The sequence below is a fragment of the Pygocentrus nattereri genome, chromosome 21, assembly GCF_015220715.1.
Source record: "Pygocentrus nattereri isolate fPygNat1 chromosome 21, fPygNat1.pri, whole genome shotgun sequence".
Classification (NCBI taxonomy): Eukaryota; Metazoa; Chordata; class Actinopteri; order Characiformes; family Serrasalmidae; genus Pygocentrus; species Pygocentrus nattereri.
In genome coordinates, this window is record NC_051231.1 from 12,887,896 (window position 1) to 12,907,499 (window position 19,604).

The window sequence follows — 19,604 nt, forward strand, 5'->3', positions numbered from 1 at the left end:
GAGAGGCATTACTGCTTGTTTTGTTTAGCATCCTAAATCACATTCTAGACTAGCCTGTCTACTGAGGACAGAACCTTTTAACGCTTCCAAAACTTTTAAAACGGCACTGACGTCACAAAATTACTACGACCACTGCTACTTAGAATATAAAGCTATAGGGGAATGTGACGTGGCAGTGAAGCGGGTCGTGAAGTAAGGAGGCTCAAGTTAGTGGAGAATCCCGCGGAGGGAAAACTTTAATGCTTCGAGACAAAAACGAAACTTAACTTGCTTCAAAACAACAACTGAACTACTACCAACTAGTGCCCCCCCCCCCCCCCCCCCCCCCCCCCTCGAGTCTCTTAAAGCCCCTACAGCAGTATCTTTATCTGAAGAGTTAGTGCTGGAAAAAAGCAGTGACCAGCTCAGGATCCACAAGAGAAAACATTTCATTTCTCTCTGCATGGATCATGTAGTGAGAATGTGCATTTCAGACGCAAAGGGAACTGTGGTAGAATGTTCTTGCTGTAAATAAAGGCCACAGTTGGTGTATAAAAGATGACCTAGTTGGTTTTATTTAGTCAAAAATCATTGTTTCCTGCCAACTGTGAACTGTATTGACAGGTATATCTTAGAAAGCACAATGTTGGATTATATTTTAAGGGTCTTTGATGGTTTGTGTCAGGGCTGTGAGGTTAAGGCTGATTAGGCTGTGTTGTTAGCACCATTGCGTAGTAACATTTGCTGATTAAAACTGTCGATGTTCAACATCGTTTCGTGCAAAGTCTTCCCCCATTCAGGATCACAGTAGTGAGTAAAGATAAATGGAAATGTTCTTCCTAACACTTTTACATAATTTGTTTTCACCAACAGTGAGTAATAGATAGGCATAAGCAGCTTTTAATGGGTTTGTTGTCTTTCGGACTTGTCTATTCTTGAACCCTCGGTTGTTGAGCCTGGAACAAACGCTCATTAACAGCCTGTTCTGTTCAGCTCAGTCAGATTCTCGTTGATCATGGGCGTCCTTGGAATCACGGGGGGTTTCTCTCTCCTTCCTTGACTCCTTCACCACCTGAGCAGGAAACATGATACTGTTAGTGACAATAAGGGATTAAGTAAGAATTATAGACCTCTAAAAAGTGATAAACACTGGATTTCTGTATTATGATAACAACAAAACAACTACACTCTTTAAAAAATAGTTCTTTAAGGGTTATTTAGTAAAGAAAATGGTTCTATAAAGAACTATGAACACTCAAAGAACCCTCTGCATGATGAAATGGTTCTTTCCATAGTGAAATGGTTCCTCAGATTGATGAAGAATATGCTGTAGATGGTTCTATATAGAACATTTTTTGAAAAGGGTTCTATATAGCACCCAAAACGGTTCTTCTATTGTTACAAGCTTGACATCAAGAAGATTCTATATAGAACCATCTACAGCACATTCTGAAGAACCTTTTCAAGATGGCAAGAACCCATTAGTCATGCAAAGGTTTCCAGGAGTGTTTGTGGTCCTTTACAGAACCATTTTTTACAAAAGAACCCTTAAAGAACCATCTTTTTTAAGACTATAGAAGGGAAAAGTTATGCTGTCTGTTATATTAGGCCATTCCTATTGAATTCCAGGTGGTTGCTAAGGTGTTGCTCAGCCAACAGCTCTGAGCCAAAAAGGATGCTCAACTAACCTCTCCATCACGGATCTCAACGGTTTTGATCACAACTTTCTTGCTATGTCCAACATCAGCAGGCTGGTCAAATTCTTGTCACCAACGGATACAGATTTATGGTGTTAAACCAGAATAGTAACACATGTAGTCAAATAATTTAATAGGATTAATAGAATTTTAGAGATACAGCAAGACTTCAGTAAGCAGTTGTAGCAAAACATCATGGCTGACTTACCCCCATTGCGCATGCCCATCGATGTTATGTTCATCATGGGAACCACAATTCTGTTAGAGCAGTTGACAAACATCAGGCACAAAATATATCATTAGGACAACTTCATAGACAGCTACATTTGGAAAGGACATTATTACCTGCTCTCCTCTCCTTCTAGCAACTTCCTATAGGTAGCAATCTCAATGTCTAGAGCCATCTTGACATTAAGCAGGTCCTGGTATTCCCTCAAGTGACGGGACATTTCTTCCTTCAGGTGGCGGATCTCTTCCTCCAAACGAGTGATGTTGTCTTGGTAGTTGCCAGCGTCCACACCAAACTGGTCCTCCATTTCCCTCATCTGCCTCACCAGAGCCTCATTCTGTAGGACATGCACAAGGATTTCAAAGTGCTTCATGTGAATTCCTCAGCTAGACATATAGCCACCCAAAAGAGTGAAACTTAACATGGACTAAATCAGATGTACTCTATATAAACTAATATGTCCAACAGTATTGAGATACCAATAAAGCCCCCAAGTACTGGGCTGTGGAGCAGTGGAACTGTGTTCTCTGGAGTGATGGAGCTCTTTCTTTGATGGAGACCTTTGGGATGAGTTGGAGTGATCCAGAGCTGACCATCCAACATCAATACCTGACCTCACTAATGCTCTTGTGGCTGAATGCAATCAAATACTCATAGCGATGAACCAAGTATAAAGCCTGTTTTGAAAGAACTACACTGGTTGCCTGTATCTTTTAGAATAGATTTTAAAGTTTTTTAAATCTCTAAATTGCTGAGCACCTCCATATTTCACTGAAAATCTGTCCCACACACTTTATTATTATTATTATTGTTGTTGTTGTTGTTGTTATTAAAGCCTTACAAAAGCCAAGAATAATAGAGGCTGTTACTGCAGCAAAGGGTGACAAACTCCCTATTAATCCCTTTAATTTCAGAAGAAACACTGGATAAGCTAGTGTCTACAAATTTGTAGCGGTGTAGTGCATTTATCTGAGCTAACCGTGCTCTTGAGGGCATCGATCTCACAATTGAGACCCTGGATCTGCCTCCTGAACTCATTGGTCTCATGCTTGGACTGTCTCAAGGCATCAGCATTGCGCTTTGCAGAGTCTGTCAGGTCAGCAACCTGCAGGATGAGAAGAGAAAAGAAGCATTAGTACTTGGATAGCACAGTGGATAAAACCATTATCTTTAAAAGACTGATGATCCAATTCTAGTCCAGACATGCACGCTATACTAATTAGCTTCACCTGCTCTACTAGTACAAGTCCTTGGGCAAGACTCCTAATGATTAACTGGCCAGTCTTAGGCCCAATTCTATTTCACCCCTCACTCCTACCTCTTAGCCCTTACCCCTCCGTTTTACGCATTAACATCTAGGGTCTCATAATTTTTGTCTTCAGAAAGATGGGTAGGGTTAGAAGTGTTAGAGCTACATCGCCCTCCAAACTGAGTGTTATGAGAAAAAAAAACTGGCAAGACAGCTGCACAAGTGACCAAAGAAACCCACAAATGTGAGTATTCTGTTAAAAACTTACATTAACCATTGTATTATTTTAGTTTAATGTTTTTTTCAGTGTATTATGGTCCTTTTCTTCATAACAAGTATAGAAATTGCTAGTAGTATGCTGATGTGTCGGTAACTAGCTAGCTAAATTTCCTGTTCCACCTTAAATGAAATACATTCTGCCACCTCAGGCATCAGAACTGCTGCACTATTCAAGGTGGAATGGGAAAATTCAAACAAGAAGCTGGCGAATACCTGTCTTCAGGGTCATATCACTGAAGAATTAGGGATGGGCAAAAATAAATAATTGTCACAATCCCTTCTTGTATTTAAGCCCAACAGAGAGGTTGCTGAACATTACACTCCTCTGTCATCACTGCAGACTGGCTGGGTCACCTACAGCGCACCACTAGTATCCTGTTAATGAAGTAATGTTCTTCTTTATTTGAATGTTGTCCCATTTCGTATGGGAATCACCACCCCTTGTAAGTCCAAGAAGCAAGGTGACATTTGAAAACAAAAGTAGAGGTAAAAATAAGAAATGGGACTGGGCCTAAGTTGCTCTGGACAGTGATTCTATAAATAAATATATAATTCATTTGCAGCTGCCAGTAGACATGAGGCATGGCTTATGTTGACCTCCTCACCTTGGACTTGTACCACTCCTCAGACTCCTGCATGTTCTTAGTTGCAATGCTTTCATATTGGGCCCTGATATCCCTCAGGGCTGAGGTCAGGTCCGGACGAACTGTGGCCTCCACCTCCATCTTCATCTGCTGGGTCTCAATGCTAACCTGCACATCCTGGATTTCCTGTTTAGGTGGAATACAAGAAACTCCTGCAGTGAAAAATGCTGGAGGCACCTTTGATGGCTCCTGTGTTTATGCAGTTGAAGTGATGGTGGTCACACCATTAATTTAGACAGGATTCTGAATGGATTTTTTCACCGTACCTCATCATGTACCTTCTTGAGGAACTCTATCTCGTCCATCAGTGACTCAATCTTCCTCTCCAACTCCAAGCGGGCCAGAGTGGCATCATCAACGTCCTGCAAGCAGACATTAACATTAACATCTGTTCAGTGCATAAGCTTATCACTGATGTAGCAAGAAACCCTTCAGGTCTCCAAACATTTTAGGACAGAGGAAATTTTAATGACCAGTGTTTGCTTTTCAAAAGCTGGAGTTGCCAGACTTGATCCTTCCTTTTTGATCATCTACATTGTCATATAGGTTCCTACATCCTTTATAAAAGGGGTTCTGTAGTTTAGCCAGGTTACACATAGAACCATGACAGAAAGAATCATTTAAATGCTTAGAACCTTTTTAAGAAGTAGTCCTCTTTAGTTTTAAGAACATTTTAAGAACTATCCATATAGCATGTTCCATATAGCAACAAAAAGATTTTGTCAAATAAGCTTATTTTTATATAGCACTATTTTAATGGTTCTTGTTTCTTTACATGAAAAAAAAAATCTTTTTCACATTAACAAAAACTGATTCCTTAAAGAAACACCCATTGCACTTGTTGTTTAGAGAAGCAAATATTGCATTTATCCAAAGAACCGTTTAGTTTTAAGAGTATTCTACTAGTACAAATACTACTGATACTACATCCTTAAAAATGATGGTTCATAAAGCGTTCTTTAGTAAAGAAAATGGCTCTATATAGAACCATGAACACTCAAAGAACCCCCTGCATGATTAAAGGGTTCTTTGCATCATGAAAGGGTTTTTCAGACTGATGGAGAATGTGCTTTAAATAGTTAAATATAGAACTTTTTGGAAAAACCGGCTCTTACAACTTACAAGCTTGACATCAAAACAATACAAGAACCCTTTCTGGTGCTGTACAGAACCTTTTTCAAAGCTCTATATGGAACCATCTATAGCACATGCTTTAATGGTCTGAAGAACCCTTTCACCATGCAAAGAACCTTTTAATCATGTAAAGGGTTCTTTGAGTGTTCATGGTTCTATACAGAATCATTTTTAGAGTGCACTAATAGTAAGAAAAGTAATATCCCCATTTGTTTAATCCAACTGTAAATGTATTCCTGGCTTGGCCAAAATTATAGGAATAAACTTTCTTTGACAGAGAACCTTTACACTGCATGGAGGTTTTTAAACTATAAAAAGGTTCTTTATACTCTGACAGCATCAATTGTAAGGTTCTATGAAAAGTATTTTTCATCAATGTGAAGTTTTTATTGATGGCCTTTGTAATAGAGGTGGGCGATATGCAATACTACATTGCAATACTTCAATAAATGTTCACAGTACACAATATTTAATTTTTATGGCATCTGATCTGTTGAGAAAGAGAAAAAGAACCAGTACAGATACATTTTAAATATTACTAATAATTTTTGCACTTAATCCAGTTAAATAGGACTAACATTGCTCTGACAATATACACAATGTTCAGAAAAGCACAGTGTATAATACTGTGATATGATTTATCACGATAATTATATATACTGTCATATTGCCCAGCCCTACTTTGTTATGTGAGCTGGAAATTTTTATTTTGATTTTGTGTGTGTGACGGCCACCAGGTGTCAGTATGAGTCAGGACTAGAGCACATCTACGGAACGCCTTTCAGGTAAGAATAACATGGAATAAAGGGAACACATGCCAAACTTGGTAAGATATTGAACGCAAAAGTCATTCCTGACAGATATAATGGAATCTGCACTTAAACAAGAAAGAGAGTGCGAGTTCTAGGTCATCACCTTTCGGAACAGGACCAGTTGGTTCTCGGCATCCTGTCTTTTCTGACTCTCCTCATCCAGCCTGCAGACACACACAAGAAGAAAAACTGTTATATCTGTAGATACAGCACTGTGCAAAAATCAGAGAACATTTTGTTTCATCATTTCATTCATTCATTCATTTCTGTTCATTTTTCAGCATCATAAAAAACAAAAAATATATTATCAGAGAACAAAAAAAAACCTAAATACCAATACCAAAGTTTGATGTATCTGTCTCATTTTCTCAGTGTGGCTTCTTGACAGCTACACACCCTGTCAGACCCATAGCGCTGAGTTGTCTTCTCACAGTGGAAGGATGGACAGAAACACCTGTGGATGTTTTCAGATCTGAAGCAGCTTGATTTGCTCCTCTCAAAGATAAAAGCTTTAAGTGCTGTTTATCTCATAGGAGCAGTTCTGGTGTCCACCATGTTTTGCACAGTTGTTCTGATTTCCTTTCTGATATTTTGGATCTCCAGTTTTGGAAACTGTGTGGGAATTGTGTGGACTGTGCAGATTCCAAACTTTTAATCCATACCACAAGAGCAATAAACCATAAAAATAAAATTTTCTTTGGGGACTATTTTGCCTTACAATGCCCTGCAGGTATCCCTCCACTATCAATGGATTTTAAAAAATACAATTGGCCAAAATCTTCTCAAAACTATCGTAAAACAATGTCTCAGGCATCAGACAGTGTATTCATTTCATGCAATAACTGTATGTGAGAGAGCTCTTAGAGGCGCTAAACTCTTCAGATGTCTATCATCAAAGCACTCTGAATTACTTTGTTTACACCTTAACCATTTAATTATGTAGAAATGTTGAATTGTAGAATTCCTCTTGAACTATACCGGGGTGGGCACCAAACCGAACGAACGTAGACCATTTACATTTATCCTGCTCTCTTCATTGCAAAGTCCTGGCTTGGCTGTGCTTTTGTTTCAGCCCTTCCTGTCGGCGGTTTAAGAGGGGCTTCATATCAATACATGTCTAGCCTGCTGTCAGGGGTCTCCACACTGTAACAAACGAGGCACCAGCTGGCAAAGAGCCCAATGAACAATTAGCTAATGTGCTGGCCAGTAAAAGGATTTGGGTCAAAGCAGAAAATGGGGGGTCAATCCATCTCCTCAGCAAATTCAGTAAATTAGCCATCCTGTGGAGGTCATACATGTAAACCCAGTTTAAAGTGAATTTTGCAATCAAATCATGCCTTATATTCATTGCGGATGACGTCATGTCCCAACCACACCTTGAGTTTGGCTGGACTCCAAGTAGTCACTGAGGAAATGAGATCATCTCTGCTTTATACATTTATATACTGAAAAAAAGATTATATTCAATTAGAGACGTGTACACCATTTCATTATTCCGTCTTTCCGTTTACTTACTTTTAGGAACTAAATGTGGACATGATGTGTATTTGAATTATAAATATTGAATGCAGCACTTTTTCACTGTCGTTTCATTATCTGAATAAAACATTTTTGATTAAAAAAAGCACTTTTTATTAAAAACATAACTCTGCGACATGATCCCACCACTTTAGCAGCTTTAATATCACCTCTTACGTTCCACCTTAAATGGTGCACTAGCCTCAGACAGCAGAATGTAAGTACCAAACAATTTAATGTGGAAGCCAAAAACCTGAAGAGACTGGTGAATAACAATATCCAAATCCTTTTATTTGTATAGTTATAGCCCCACAACAATTATAATGTACTGTATTTTTAGATGTCTTATTTTTAGCTATAGCAAAGTCATCCAAAGATACCCGAGATGGAGAAAGGGTGTGGCCTGTGGCCTGTGGCCTGTGTGGGGAGGGTGGGGGGTTGGGGGGCTAAGCTCAGATTTTATTCAATTCTTATTGCAGGAATTCTGCATTCCTTAATAGGAAACCTGGCACCGGCCCACAAGCCCAGGACACCCAACACCTATAATGGAGCCCCATTGATTTTTCCCTTTCTCCCCTGTTCCCTCTGTCTCTCCATCAACCTCTCAGTCTCCACACCCTTCCTCCCCCTCCAAGACCCGCTAACGGTGCACACTGTTGCTCCTCTCTGAGGAGATACATTATAAATTTTAGTTTTTTTTCTACTGCAACACCCAAATTTTCACTTAGGGATTAATATATTATATCTGTCTGCCAGTTTACAAAAGTCTCAGTAAAAATAGAACATCTGAGAAGACTGATAAAGGTCCCACAAAGGGTTCTTTGAGCAATGCCACAGAACATTCCCTAAAAAGCCATGTTTAAAAAAAATTGTGAGATTTAAGATTATTGTTAAGGTCTAAAGAAGCTTAAAGGACAAGAATGTTAACATTATATTACATTATATTTACATTATATTTACATGATCATTTTGGAGCAGTATCAGTAGTATCAGAACATCTGAGCAGATCAGCAGTGCAGCAACTATTCTTCATTTCATTTAATGTAATTTGTGTTTGTTTTGCTATCATTAATGAAATATGAGATTAACCGGTATTAAAAGTCATATTTAACAGATTTAAGACTTCTAAACATTTCAGTGTGTGCTGCAACTGAACGTGGTACAAATGTAAGATGTTATTGGTGTTTACAATGAAAAACACATTGAATTTACTTCATTTTTAATGTGTATAGAAATTCTATATGCATGAAATGTTGTTGACCACAAGGACACATTTGCATGAAGTAAATTTAATAAGTTATGTCTCTCGGCGCAGTGATGGAGACCAGCTTCTCTTCAGTGACTCAGCAATAACTAAATTAGGCCTCAGCATTAGTTCTCAGACAGACATGTTTGGTTTCGGTTGTGGATTTCTGCAGGTTCAGGATGATGAAGAGCTGGATTGTGTCTTTGTCTCAGGATGTTGGGGGTTCTGGCATTACCTACATTTATGTGAACATTCATAAACTGCAGTATGATGAAGTGGATCCACACTGCAGGTTCTTTGTCTCTGTGTCCTTCCACCCAGTGCCACACCCACCCATCAACACAGCCCAGCTGATTATTCTGTTGAGGACTATGGGAGGCACCCATGTGATTGTGTTAAGCGGGGGGTGGGTGGGGGAGTCTGGGGGGTTGGGGTGGTGGTGAGAGCTGCAGATAAAATAAAATCTTTTGGAACCATCTAGAATTCCCATCACCACACCCTATCAGTCTGAGCACTTAAAAAACTTGCCATGCCTGAAAACTGCCCCAAAATACTACTTAAGACGTAAATCTCCAGCCTTGTAATTATTTAGTAGTTATTACTTAGTAATTACATGGGCTACAGACTTGTTCTTAGGTAACAGACGTGTGCAATACAATTTAAAGCTACAATACTCCTATATGTCTTCACTGCTAAACCTGACACTAACAGTGTCTAACTGATGCTTCTCTGAATCTGCTGAGTGCATTTAAGTCACATTGGACTTTAATGCTTATTTAGACACATTAAGCCACCCAGAGTGTGACATCTACCTTGAAAACACGCTCACCTCAAAAATACTGATATATCCCAAAATAGCTCTGTGTAATATATTTTAAGTGTCTGTATTCATTATTTATTCATACACAGTGATTTCAAAGTGTAGTGTGATCCCTCATTAATCTCTTAAACTTGAACTATTCATGCTTATTCATTTATTAATTTTAATGTTTATAATTCAGTAACTTCAGAAAAACATGTGATGAATCAACTGCATCAATTTTTGGAATGTAATTATAATATTGCTAACTTTGAATGAAAGTCATGGGAACAAGATTTGAAAGAAAGCTGTCATTTTACTGAATCGTACCAAAATAGTTGAGGTCAAATTTACGATTGAATTAGTTCCTAAAGAATTAGCTCCTAAATTAAGATATGAGGTTTACACCATGTTTAGTACATAGTTATGAGAGTAAGGACAGGTCTCTAGGGTTTATAGGGTTAAACCCAGCCCCTCCCAAAAGGACAAAACAAAAAACACACCTCTGCTTGAGCAAGGCCAGATCTTCCGCTAAGTTGTCTCGTTCCACCTGGACCTGGTCCCGCTCCTTGCCGATCAGCTCCATCTGCCTGCGCAGCTCCCTCATCTCCTGCTGGCAGATCTCACTGGCCCGGTTGGGTTGGCCCTGTTGGTGCTTGCCCTTGTACTGGTTGAGTTCCAGCTGGAGGCCAGCGTTCTGCTGCTCCAGGTAGCGCACCTTCTCGATGAAGCTGGCGAAGCGGTCGTTCAGCTCTTGCAGCTCCTGCTTCTCATTGCTGCGCGTGGCCAAGAACTCCTGGTTGACGGCTTCGGCCAGAGAGAAGTCCACCTTGTCGTAGGACAGACGGGGGGCCGGGGTGGGGGTGGCGGAGCGCATGCGGTAGCCCACTGAACGGGTGGTCACAGGAGGAGATACCGAGCTAAGGTAGCGGCCTCCGGACACAGGCAAACGGGATGGGAGCGGGGTGTAGGCCGGGTAGGAAGGTGCACCAAAAGTGCGGCGGTAAGAAGTGCGGACGGTGGAGTGGCTCATGATTGGATGCTGATTGATCGGCTGGATCTTCGCCTTATCTGGGTTCCTCTGGAGCTTTTGGTGGCAATGGTCGAAGCTGAAGCAACAGGACGTCCAGGAAAGGTTCACGGGGACTTTTATCCTCAGAGGCTGACCGTTTCTCCTCCCCCTTTGCCTACAGACCTCCCAGTCTCCAAGGGCTCTCTTCCCATCATCCATCCACCATTCTTCCACATGGCCCCTGGCCACTCCCTCCTTGCAGCCTCCTCTTTCATGTCCACCCCTCCTTGCTCCTCTCCTCCATCAACCCCCACTCCCGGCCCAGCCCAGATGTGCCCCTCCCTCCCTCCTGTCCTGCGCTACTGGCAAGCATCCTAACTGTCTCCTCCTACATTAAGACATCATATATAACACGTGTCCCCACCCTGCTGCCTTTTCTCCGAAAACAGATTCCCACTTCTTCACGAATTCTCCTAACAGAACTGCAGAAGTAAGAATTTACAGGTTTTTCCAAACATTTTAAGCATGCACCACTGCAGAATACACTTCTTTAGTTTTCCTCTCTTTGCACTTCATGTAATAGTAGAAAGTATTGATGTTCTGGTGGAGCAGACAAAGGATGAGGCATGACTCTGCAATTCTACTCCAGCACCAGATTGCAGTGTGCCATATCGAATATCTGCACTAATCTCATTTTTGTTGCAAAGGATGACATTCCCCATCCCACACAGCCCACCAGAGAACATGAGCAAGTGCTGAAAGTTGAGATACTTTACAAAAGATTAGTGACAGGAGAATCAAAAAAAAAAAAAAAAAATATAACATTTAATACTGTTACAGCTGTTCTTTCACACAGTACACTGATTCTGTTTATTTAAAAAAATGCAGTGAACCATTTTTTATTGCCAGAAATTTCCAGCTCGGTATATTCAATGTATACAAATTTGGTGCCGTTAGCAGTAAAAAAATTTAAAATCACTATTTATGCTATTTTGTCCTTACCCACCATGTAGGTGCTCAGTTAAGACGTCTAAGACAAATTTTGCTTCTTAATTTTGTCACTGGTGCTATGAGACTGACCTTGTTAACAACTGATAGAAGTCAAAAGTCACCCAAATCTTTTCCATAATTACAACATCATTGTGTAAGGTGGCTGCTGACACCATTCACCTACACCAGGGGTCGGCAACACGCGGCTCTTTTACCACCCTGGCTCCACAGCAGAATAGATTTTCAGGTAAAACTAAAATAATCCTCCTTTGGATTCCTACATTCTGGTGCTTCCGTCACCATTTAATGTCTAATGGAAAATTCTAACAAGAAGCTGGCGTATGAGAAGCTGACCTCAGCCTCGTAAAGTCAAATGGTAAAAGACATTTTACAAGAAACCGTTCTACTTTTGTGGGAAAGTTTCCTGCCAAAGATGCAAGAAAAGCAGCTGCAGCTGTATTAAATTTTAAAATGTTAAAAATTCATTTAAATTTTATTTTTTTAGTCTATACTAACACATCAGCACATACTGAGAAATATTTACAACCTAGATGGTAAAATGGAAATAAAATGTTGTGGCTCCCTAAGTGGTTTGATTTTTCTTGAAAGGACAAAGTGAGTCTTCTGAACATTTGGGTTTTAAAATTGAGAAAAATTAATTATATTTCATGAAATGAAATGTAATTCAGTAAAATACAAACTTTTCACTCACTGAAATATACTTCAATTAGCTTTCTCAATTTTACACAGATCATGTATTAATACTAATAATCTGTTTATTAATACTAATAATCTATTCTCATAGTCTCAGTTTGTAGGGGAAACAAGCTCCATTTTTTGGTCCATTCCTCCATTCATACTCTGTGTGTATTTAATCTAAATGAGCTATTTTGAGACATCTTTTCATTTATTCATTGGCTCATCTATAAAGCTGAGTATCCATCAGCGATCAGTTTTGCTTTGTATCCTGCTGCTACATCTTCTGCTGCTAATGTGGACGGCACAGTCTTTTTAAATGTTGGATAAGGAGGGGACAGGGCATCATACAGCAGTGTGGCGTGATAGGAAAATTGCTTCTCGACCTACAGGGAACCACAACACTACAGCTGGCCTCTCATGCACCACCCTCTTCTGAAGCACAGGTCATTAAACAGAGAACAATGCAGCACGTCTTCTCTCTCGTTTTCTCAGGCGTTTGTTTAAGAGATTTATTTGTAAATGATGGTGATTATATGTGCAAAAGTATCCAGACAGCTTTTCTAATTAGTTAATTCAGCTACTTTAACCTCTTAAATTGCCAGGGCACACCAGCAGGCCTGACGTTTTATTACACAATTCTGTAACCTAACAACAATCCCTGTAGATACGGAATAATAGGCCTTAGTATGTAATAAAACTGGGATTTTAAGAGGTTAAGGTGTACCTCTTGTAAGGTGTTATGATCACTGTAGAAAATGACTGGGACATTCTGGAGCAGCTGCCCATGAGCCTATATTAACCACGCCCAATACCATGGGCTAGAGGGGTATAAAGCCCACAGTTATTGGGCTGTGGAGCAGTGAAATAGTGTTCTCTGGGGATCTACCCATTGGGGTAAGTTGGGGGGCATCAGAGAGCCTTTACGAGGTGGGTCTAGGGACATGCTGTCCTAACAGAAAATATCTGTACCTTGAATGACACCAAAATGTTATTTAATTCTTACAGTAATAATAGACATAACATATAAGTATTTGTGAGAGTTGGCACACAGATTCACTCATACAGTTAAAAAAGATGATTCTTCAGGGCCTGTGATGGACTGGCGGCCTGTCCAGGGTGTATCCTGCCTTCCACCCGATGACAGCTGGGATAGGCTCCAGCACCCCCCGCGACCCTGAGGGAGAAGCGGCTTAGAAAATGTGTGTGTGTGTGTGTGTGTGTGCATGTGTGTGATTCTTCAGGGGTTCTTCAGTAAAGAAAATGGTTCTATAAAGATCCATGAACACTTAAAGAACACTTTGCATGATTAAATTGATCTTTGGATCAATTTGAACCACCTACAGCACATTCTCCCTCATTCCGAATAACACTTTCATGGTGCAAAGAGCAGTTTAATCATGCAAAGGGTTCTTTAAGTGTTCATGGTTCTTTATAGAACCATTTTCTTTACTAAAGAACCCCTGAAGAGCCATGTTTTAAGAATGTATTTTGTATCAGGCACTGATCTAATATGATCCGAATGCTATCCATCCACTTGCAACAGAAACAGATCAGGCAACAGTACTAAAGCCAAGCAATGCTTGAAAGCAAGATAAGCTGCAGCTCCTAAATATGCTATTTAAACAGACTATAGATTAGAACCTTCTTCTTACTAAATTCAGATTGACGAGAATTCAGGGCTTATTTGAACTGGCAAAAATGTCTAATAGAGGCGATACTGCACAGAAAAACGTTTCTGTAAAACAAGAACGGCCACATCAGGAACGCAGCCTTTACCTTTCATAGGCCTATAAGCTATATCTGCAAAATGGCTTTGATCTTTGGCAGAGAAAATCTCAACCAGACTGCACTGAAGTTCCTGTAGTTACTAAATAATAAGCCTTAATATGTAATACGCCTGGGATTTTAAGGGGCTAACGCACTAACAAATCAGAGCCGGGCCGGGGGGCGGGGCAAATGACCGGGCCTTTTCATTTTACAACATACACATGCCCACAACAGCGGGGCTTACAAGCTTTGCTTATCGGCGATCCACTTGAAAATTTGCGTGTCATAAAGTTAAATGTAAGAGTGAAAATAAAGCCAGTCATGCAGAACAACATTTTATTCAATATTTTACACCTACTACATCACTAAAGTCAGTCGGTCTTGTAAAGTTTTTAGAAACCATGACTCAGCTAGCTAACAAGCAACTGGGTAAAAACTCAGTATTGACCATAATTTGGCCTAAACTCGTATTAAAGGTAGCTTTAAAACAGGCTCTACTCTGTAACTGTTTTACTCTGTAGTTATATTACGTGTTTGTGATAAACTAGAGCTGGGCAATATGACCATATTTACTCATCGTCTTGGATTGCGTCATTAAGAAGATCACGTCATCGTGTTTAAGGTGAGCTGTAACTCTCACTGCTCTGATAGAGCTTGTGTCCTCACCATGACTGCAAATACAGCCCTGCAGGTGGCTGTAGACCAAAGGCATATTAGCGAAATAGATGAAAAATGACCATAAAAATCGATGTGCTAACACTATAGTTGCGTCTCCAGAAAGCGCAGGCTAGTTAGCTACGTAGTGAAGATGAGCTAGATCGGTGGACGGGATCTTTAGTTATAACCTGCAGATCAGTCTGTGAGATTTTACAAAAAAATTATAAAAGTGGCTACTAAAGCTCTTAATGATTAAACTCACACACGTATATAAAGCTGAAATTAGTGTCGTACTTGCCAGCTTCTCATTTGAATTTTCCGTTCCACCTTAAATGGTGTTGCACTTACGCTGAGCGTAGAACGAATTTCGAAAGTTGGCGAATACGAAGCCAGCATCAGCTAGCCTCAAAAATGCATTAATTTACCGCAACACGTGGATGAATTTATCACAATAAATGCGTCTTTACTCGACAAATACCTCAAACGCTCTCTTGGAGATGTTTGCTGCGAAGCTAACGAGCGAACACGTCTCACTAGCTGACCTAATGCCGCGCCCCAAATCACACACTGCTGTACTTCGCCTAGTACACTACTGTGTGCACTTCTGATTGTATATGCGCTATTTTTACACACTATTAAGTGTGCTGGTATGCGATTTGAAACGAGGCGCTATTAACGCAGCGGGAATCTCAGCCATCTAGATTTCAACTTTCATTTGTTATCACTACAGCAACAAATCAAGTAAAATAAAGACAGCAGGTTTAGTTAGGAGCCTGGTCTCTTGCTAGTTCCCCGCGTTGTCTCAAAAATATGACCGCAAAGCGCCATTTCACGATGAACCATTTCATGATGCAAAGAACCCTTAAATCATGCAAAAAGGTTCTTTGGGTGTCCATGGCTACCAGGAACATTTCTGTAAGACCAGCTCTCCTCGTCTCCCTCTCACTCCATCTTTCACTGTCTTGTGTTCTTATGTGCAGAGCCCTCCAGTATCAGTGGCACACATGGCAAATGATAGCAAAAAAAGGGTATGAAAAAATAGCCTTTGCTGTTTTAATCACTGACTGATTTTAGACTGGATTTTGGACTGATTTTAGACTGGAAATTATGAAAGATAACTGACCTAAGGCAAGATTACTTAGAGGAAAAACAACATGATTTGGAAGAAGTGAAAAAGTAACATTTTTTGTTAATAAGAAACAAATAATACTTTGTAAGGGTGTCAATACATTCACCCTGAAAAAAGAAGGCGCTTAAGGTCATTTAGTAAAGGCAATGGTTGAATATATAATCATGTATAACCACAGAACCATGCATGAAACTAGTAGACTGTACTTAGCCAAACTCAGAGATCACCCTTCATCTTTTGTCTTTAATTTTCAGGCAAAACGTCCATTAAGTAGGAGTAATTTCAGAGGAGATTAGGTATAAAATGACTGAAATAACAAGAGTGTTCAAAACTCTTTTTAACTCTTGGAGTTAAAAAAGGTTTAAAAGCTACAGAGAAAATGAGACTCCTAACAACCACCTGGAAGACCTGGTAGACACCGAAACTGCCCCATCAGATAAACAGCACTGAAGATTTCCTCTTTGAGAGAGAGGAGAAAATCAAGCTGCTTCAGATCTGAAAACATCCACAGGTGTTTCTGTCCATCCTTCCACTGTGAGAAGACAACTCAGCGCTATGGGTCTGAAAGGATGTGTAGCTGTCAAGAAGCCTCACTGAGAAAATTAGACAGACACATCAAACAAAGAAGGTGAACAATGGACTGACCACCCCAGAGTCCAGACCTCAACACTACTGAATGTGTATAAATATATATAATAAATATACATAATACATAATATATATAATCAGTTTACCACTTGCTGTGGGGCTTCTGTTCTAACCAATCTCTATGCGATTTGTCTGCTTTTTTTTTTTTGGTTCTGGTTGTGTTCATTTGTCTGTTTTGTTTTCGGGTTGCTGTACTGCACTGGTCCTGATACTGACCACATCATGCTGCATGGCACAATTCATTTCCTCTGTTTGGCCTTGCGCATGTAATCTAATCAGCCTTCTGTACTGAGAATGAGTTTTTCTCCTCCATCATTCTACCTTACAACTGCTTCCTGCAGGACTGAGCCACATAAATGTCAGTGTTCTTTCCCAGTATTCTTTAAATATGTTGTGGATCAGGCTGCTGGATATCACTTCACGTCAAAAAAGCATCTTTACCCCTAATCTTTGCCACACTTGCTCAAGATTACACAAGTGATCACAATTTTTTCACCACTTCCTTAGTTCTGTATAAACAAGGCCAAGAAAAGAGGAAGTATGTCTCAACTCAGAAAGCCGTTCAATTCAAAATACCATTAAAAGGCACAGCGATATAAACCTATTGTGGGCTTTTCTGAAATCACCTTTTTTAAAACAATAATTCTGTTTAGATGTGTTTCTAACATTTATCCCACGTTTTATTATTGGGAACTGAAACATGGTGATGGCCTCGCTCACCTTTCATTTAGCAAGAACAGAACGTGCAACTATTGTTTCAGCATGACTCAATACTGCACCATTAAAGTCTATAAAACATCTGTCGTGCTCACAGGACTAATAGTAATCTGTGGGACATACTCAGCAGTTACAGCGCAGCCACATAAATAATTCAGGCAGGAGTCTTATTCCTTCCTGTCTACGAAGCAGTCAATAGTGTAATAACACTTATGTGCTGTTCATATCAAATATCATGTACTATATCACATATCTTAGCAATACGATCATAAAAACCGCTAAAACATCACTTTATTCATTGGACATAAAAATGCACTCTATATTAATGGTGCAGTTACTTTTCAGAGCGGCAAATGTGGTAATGGTAGTAAAATAAGTGCTACATACTGCACTCCAGACTTCTTAACTCAGTAAGTAGAATTCAAAATGTAATATTACTACATGCATTAAAGTTTACTGTGAACTGACCAACCAACACTAGCAACTCCTAAGAAACTTAACTACTGCATTTAGCAAAGCTTGCTGCTTTTTGGTTGATATCTTGTGATATAAATATTTGGTATCCTGTGATATAAATTCACTGAGCACCAGTGTTAGCCTGCAAGTAGCAATATTTGAATTTTGGCTCCTTAATAACCTCTATATAATTTAGAGCAGAAATAATAGGTGAACCGCGATCCGAATCTGGACCCATATGTGGACCTGGACCTATAACTGATGCACCATGGATAATTATTTAATTTCGACCGAGTGGTCCTATTTTAATCAGCGTAACTTTTCCAGCCTATACGGTTCTGCTTTAGTAGCCTGGGAGACTCCCAGAACAGCCACATGCGTTAGAAATATCCCGTGACGCTACTCAGCCAATCAGATCTGTGCATTACTATGCGCACTGAGACTTGAGTGAGTGACACACACATAGCACATAGCGGGAGGGACGAGGCAAGAAACAGCAGTCAGAGAAGAAAGTGGTGGCACAACCATCTAAGCGTTGGCCCTATCATCCGGAGATCGCGAGTTTGATCCCTGGTGATGCTTCAACCATCCATAGCCAGGAGTCCAAGAGAGCACAATTGGCCTCGCTCTCTCTGGGTGGGTAGAATGGCCACCCTTCTCCCCCCATCACTCAATGCTATGCTTTGAGACGACTAAATTGGGGAGAAAATCGGGTAAAAAAAAAGAAATATGACTGACTTGTACTTTATTTGATTGGAAATTCAGAGGTTGGCTACATAAGATGTTGATGAGGCTACTTAAGAGGCTACCTCAGTAATCAGCATATGGCACTGAGTCATGAAAGTTAGACATTATGATGTTCTGGACCTTTGCTTGAGGAAATTTTCTCTAACTGGACCTTGAGTTCTAATTAAAGACCCCTGATTTAGAGGATCCAGTGATATTGTGCAGGAAAATGTATGCACAACAAAATGTGATGAATTTGGAACATTTGTGTGATTGTCACAATTTTCAAAAACTACACTTTTTTGTCTCATAGACAAAACCTGGTCAGTCCCGTGTGGTGGCAGAGTGCCGATTTTGCAAAATTTACAGAGCAAGAATTCTTCACTATAGTAGTATTTGGAATCAGACATCTGAAGTGTTTAATGGCTCTAAAAGCTAGAACCCATTAGGTTATTACACAAAATGGGTCTGAATGCGTTACTTCATACCTGAGACATTGTTTTGTGATAGGGATGTTATAAAGTTTTGGCCTTGAACATATTTTTGTAGAAACTATCACTCCAGGATTACTTCCGTGTTTCCTCTCAAAACCGCATTCTCAACTCATCAATCAATGCAGCATGCTGTTGTTGTTACTACAGCCGTTCAACATGGCTGCAGCAATTTTTGTGTAGTTTATTTTGATCATTTATTTGCCTATGTGGAGGACTTCAAGGAGGTGCGTTTCCAAAATATCATAGAACCATATTGCTTTGAACCAGAATACCCAAATGAGTTTCAGCAGCTTGAGGAAGAGAAAGTCAAAACGCAGAGAGAGAGAGAAAGACTGAACCTGTTGGTGCTGAAGCAGAACAACCTCGGGTGAATATAAATTGGTGGTCTCAACAACAAACTACTTGATAGTGGATTACTAGTACTACAATGGTGAACAATTCTGACCATTGAATAATCAAGTAATTTTGCCACATCGGTGGAGTTCTCCTCCACATTTAAGTCAAATAAAACAAAGAGGTTTCCTTTAAAGCTTGAACCCCTTTATTTTCATAAAGAGATAAAGAGTGTACGGGCATTTAGGCTCTTTTTTATACCTTGGCTCACTGAACCCCTTAAAACCTCAGGGTTATTTCAGACCAAGGCTAATTATTCATAACTATAAGGACTTCAACACAAATTGAACAGTTAAAAATGTTGCTTCAAGGGTTCCTTAGTAAAGAAAA

General features: G+C 39.9%; 1 protein-coding gene across 1 annotated transcript; it reads right to left on the reverse strand.

Annotated features, from left to right (window-relative positions):
- Nucleotides 1-334: 334 nt before the first annotated feature.
- On the reverse strand, nt 335-10,777 carry prph (peripherin). The gene is made up of 9 exons (XM_017704705.2): nt 10,090-10,777; nt 6,127-6,187; nt 4,344-4,439; nt 4,039-4,203; nt 2,885-3,010; nt 2,022-2,242; nt 1,885-1,934; nt 1,668-1,741; nt 335-1,051 (listed from the first exon to the last, which is right to left on the reverse strand). The coding sequence occupies exons 1-9, from the start codon at nt 10,617-10,619 to the stop codon at nt 974-976; spliced, it is 1,401 nt and encodes a 466-aa protein (XP_017560194.1). The 5' UTR covers nt 10,620-10,777; the 3' UTR covers nt 335-973.
- Nucleotides 10,778-19,604: the final 8,827 nt, after the last annotated feature.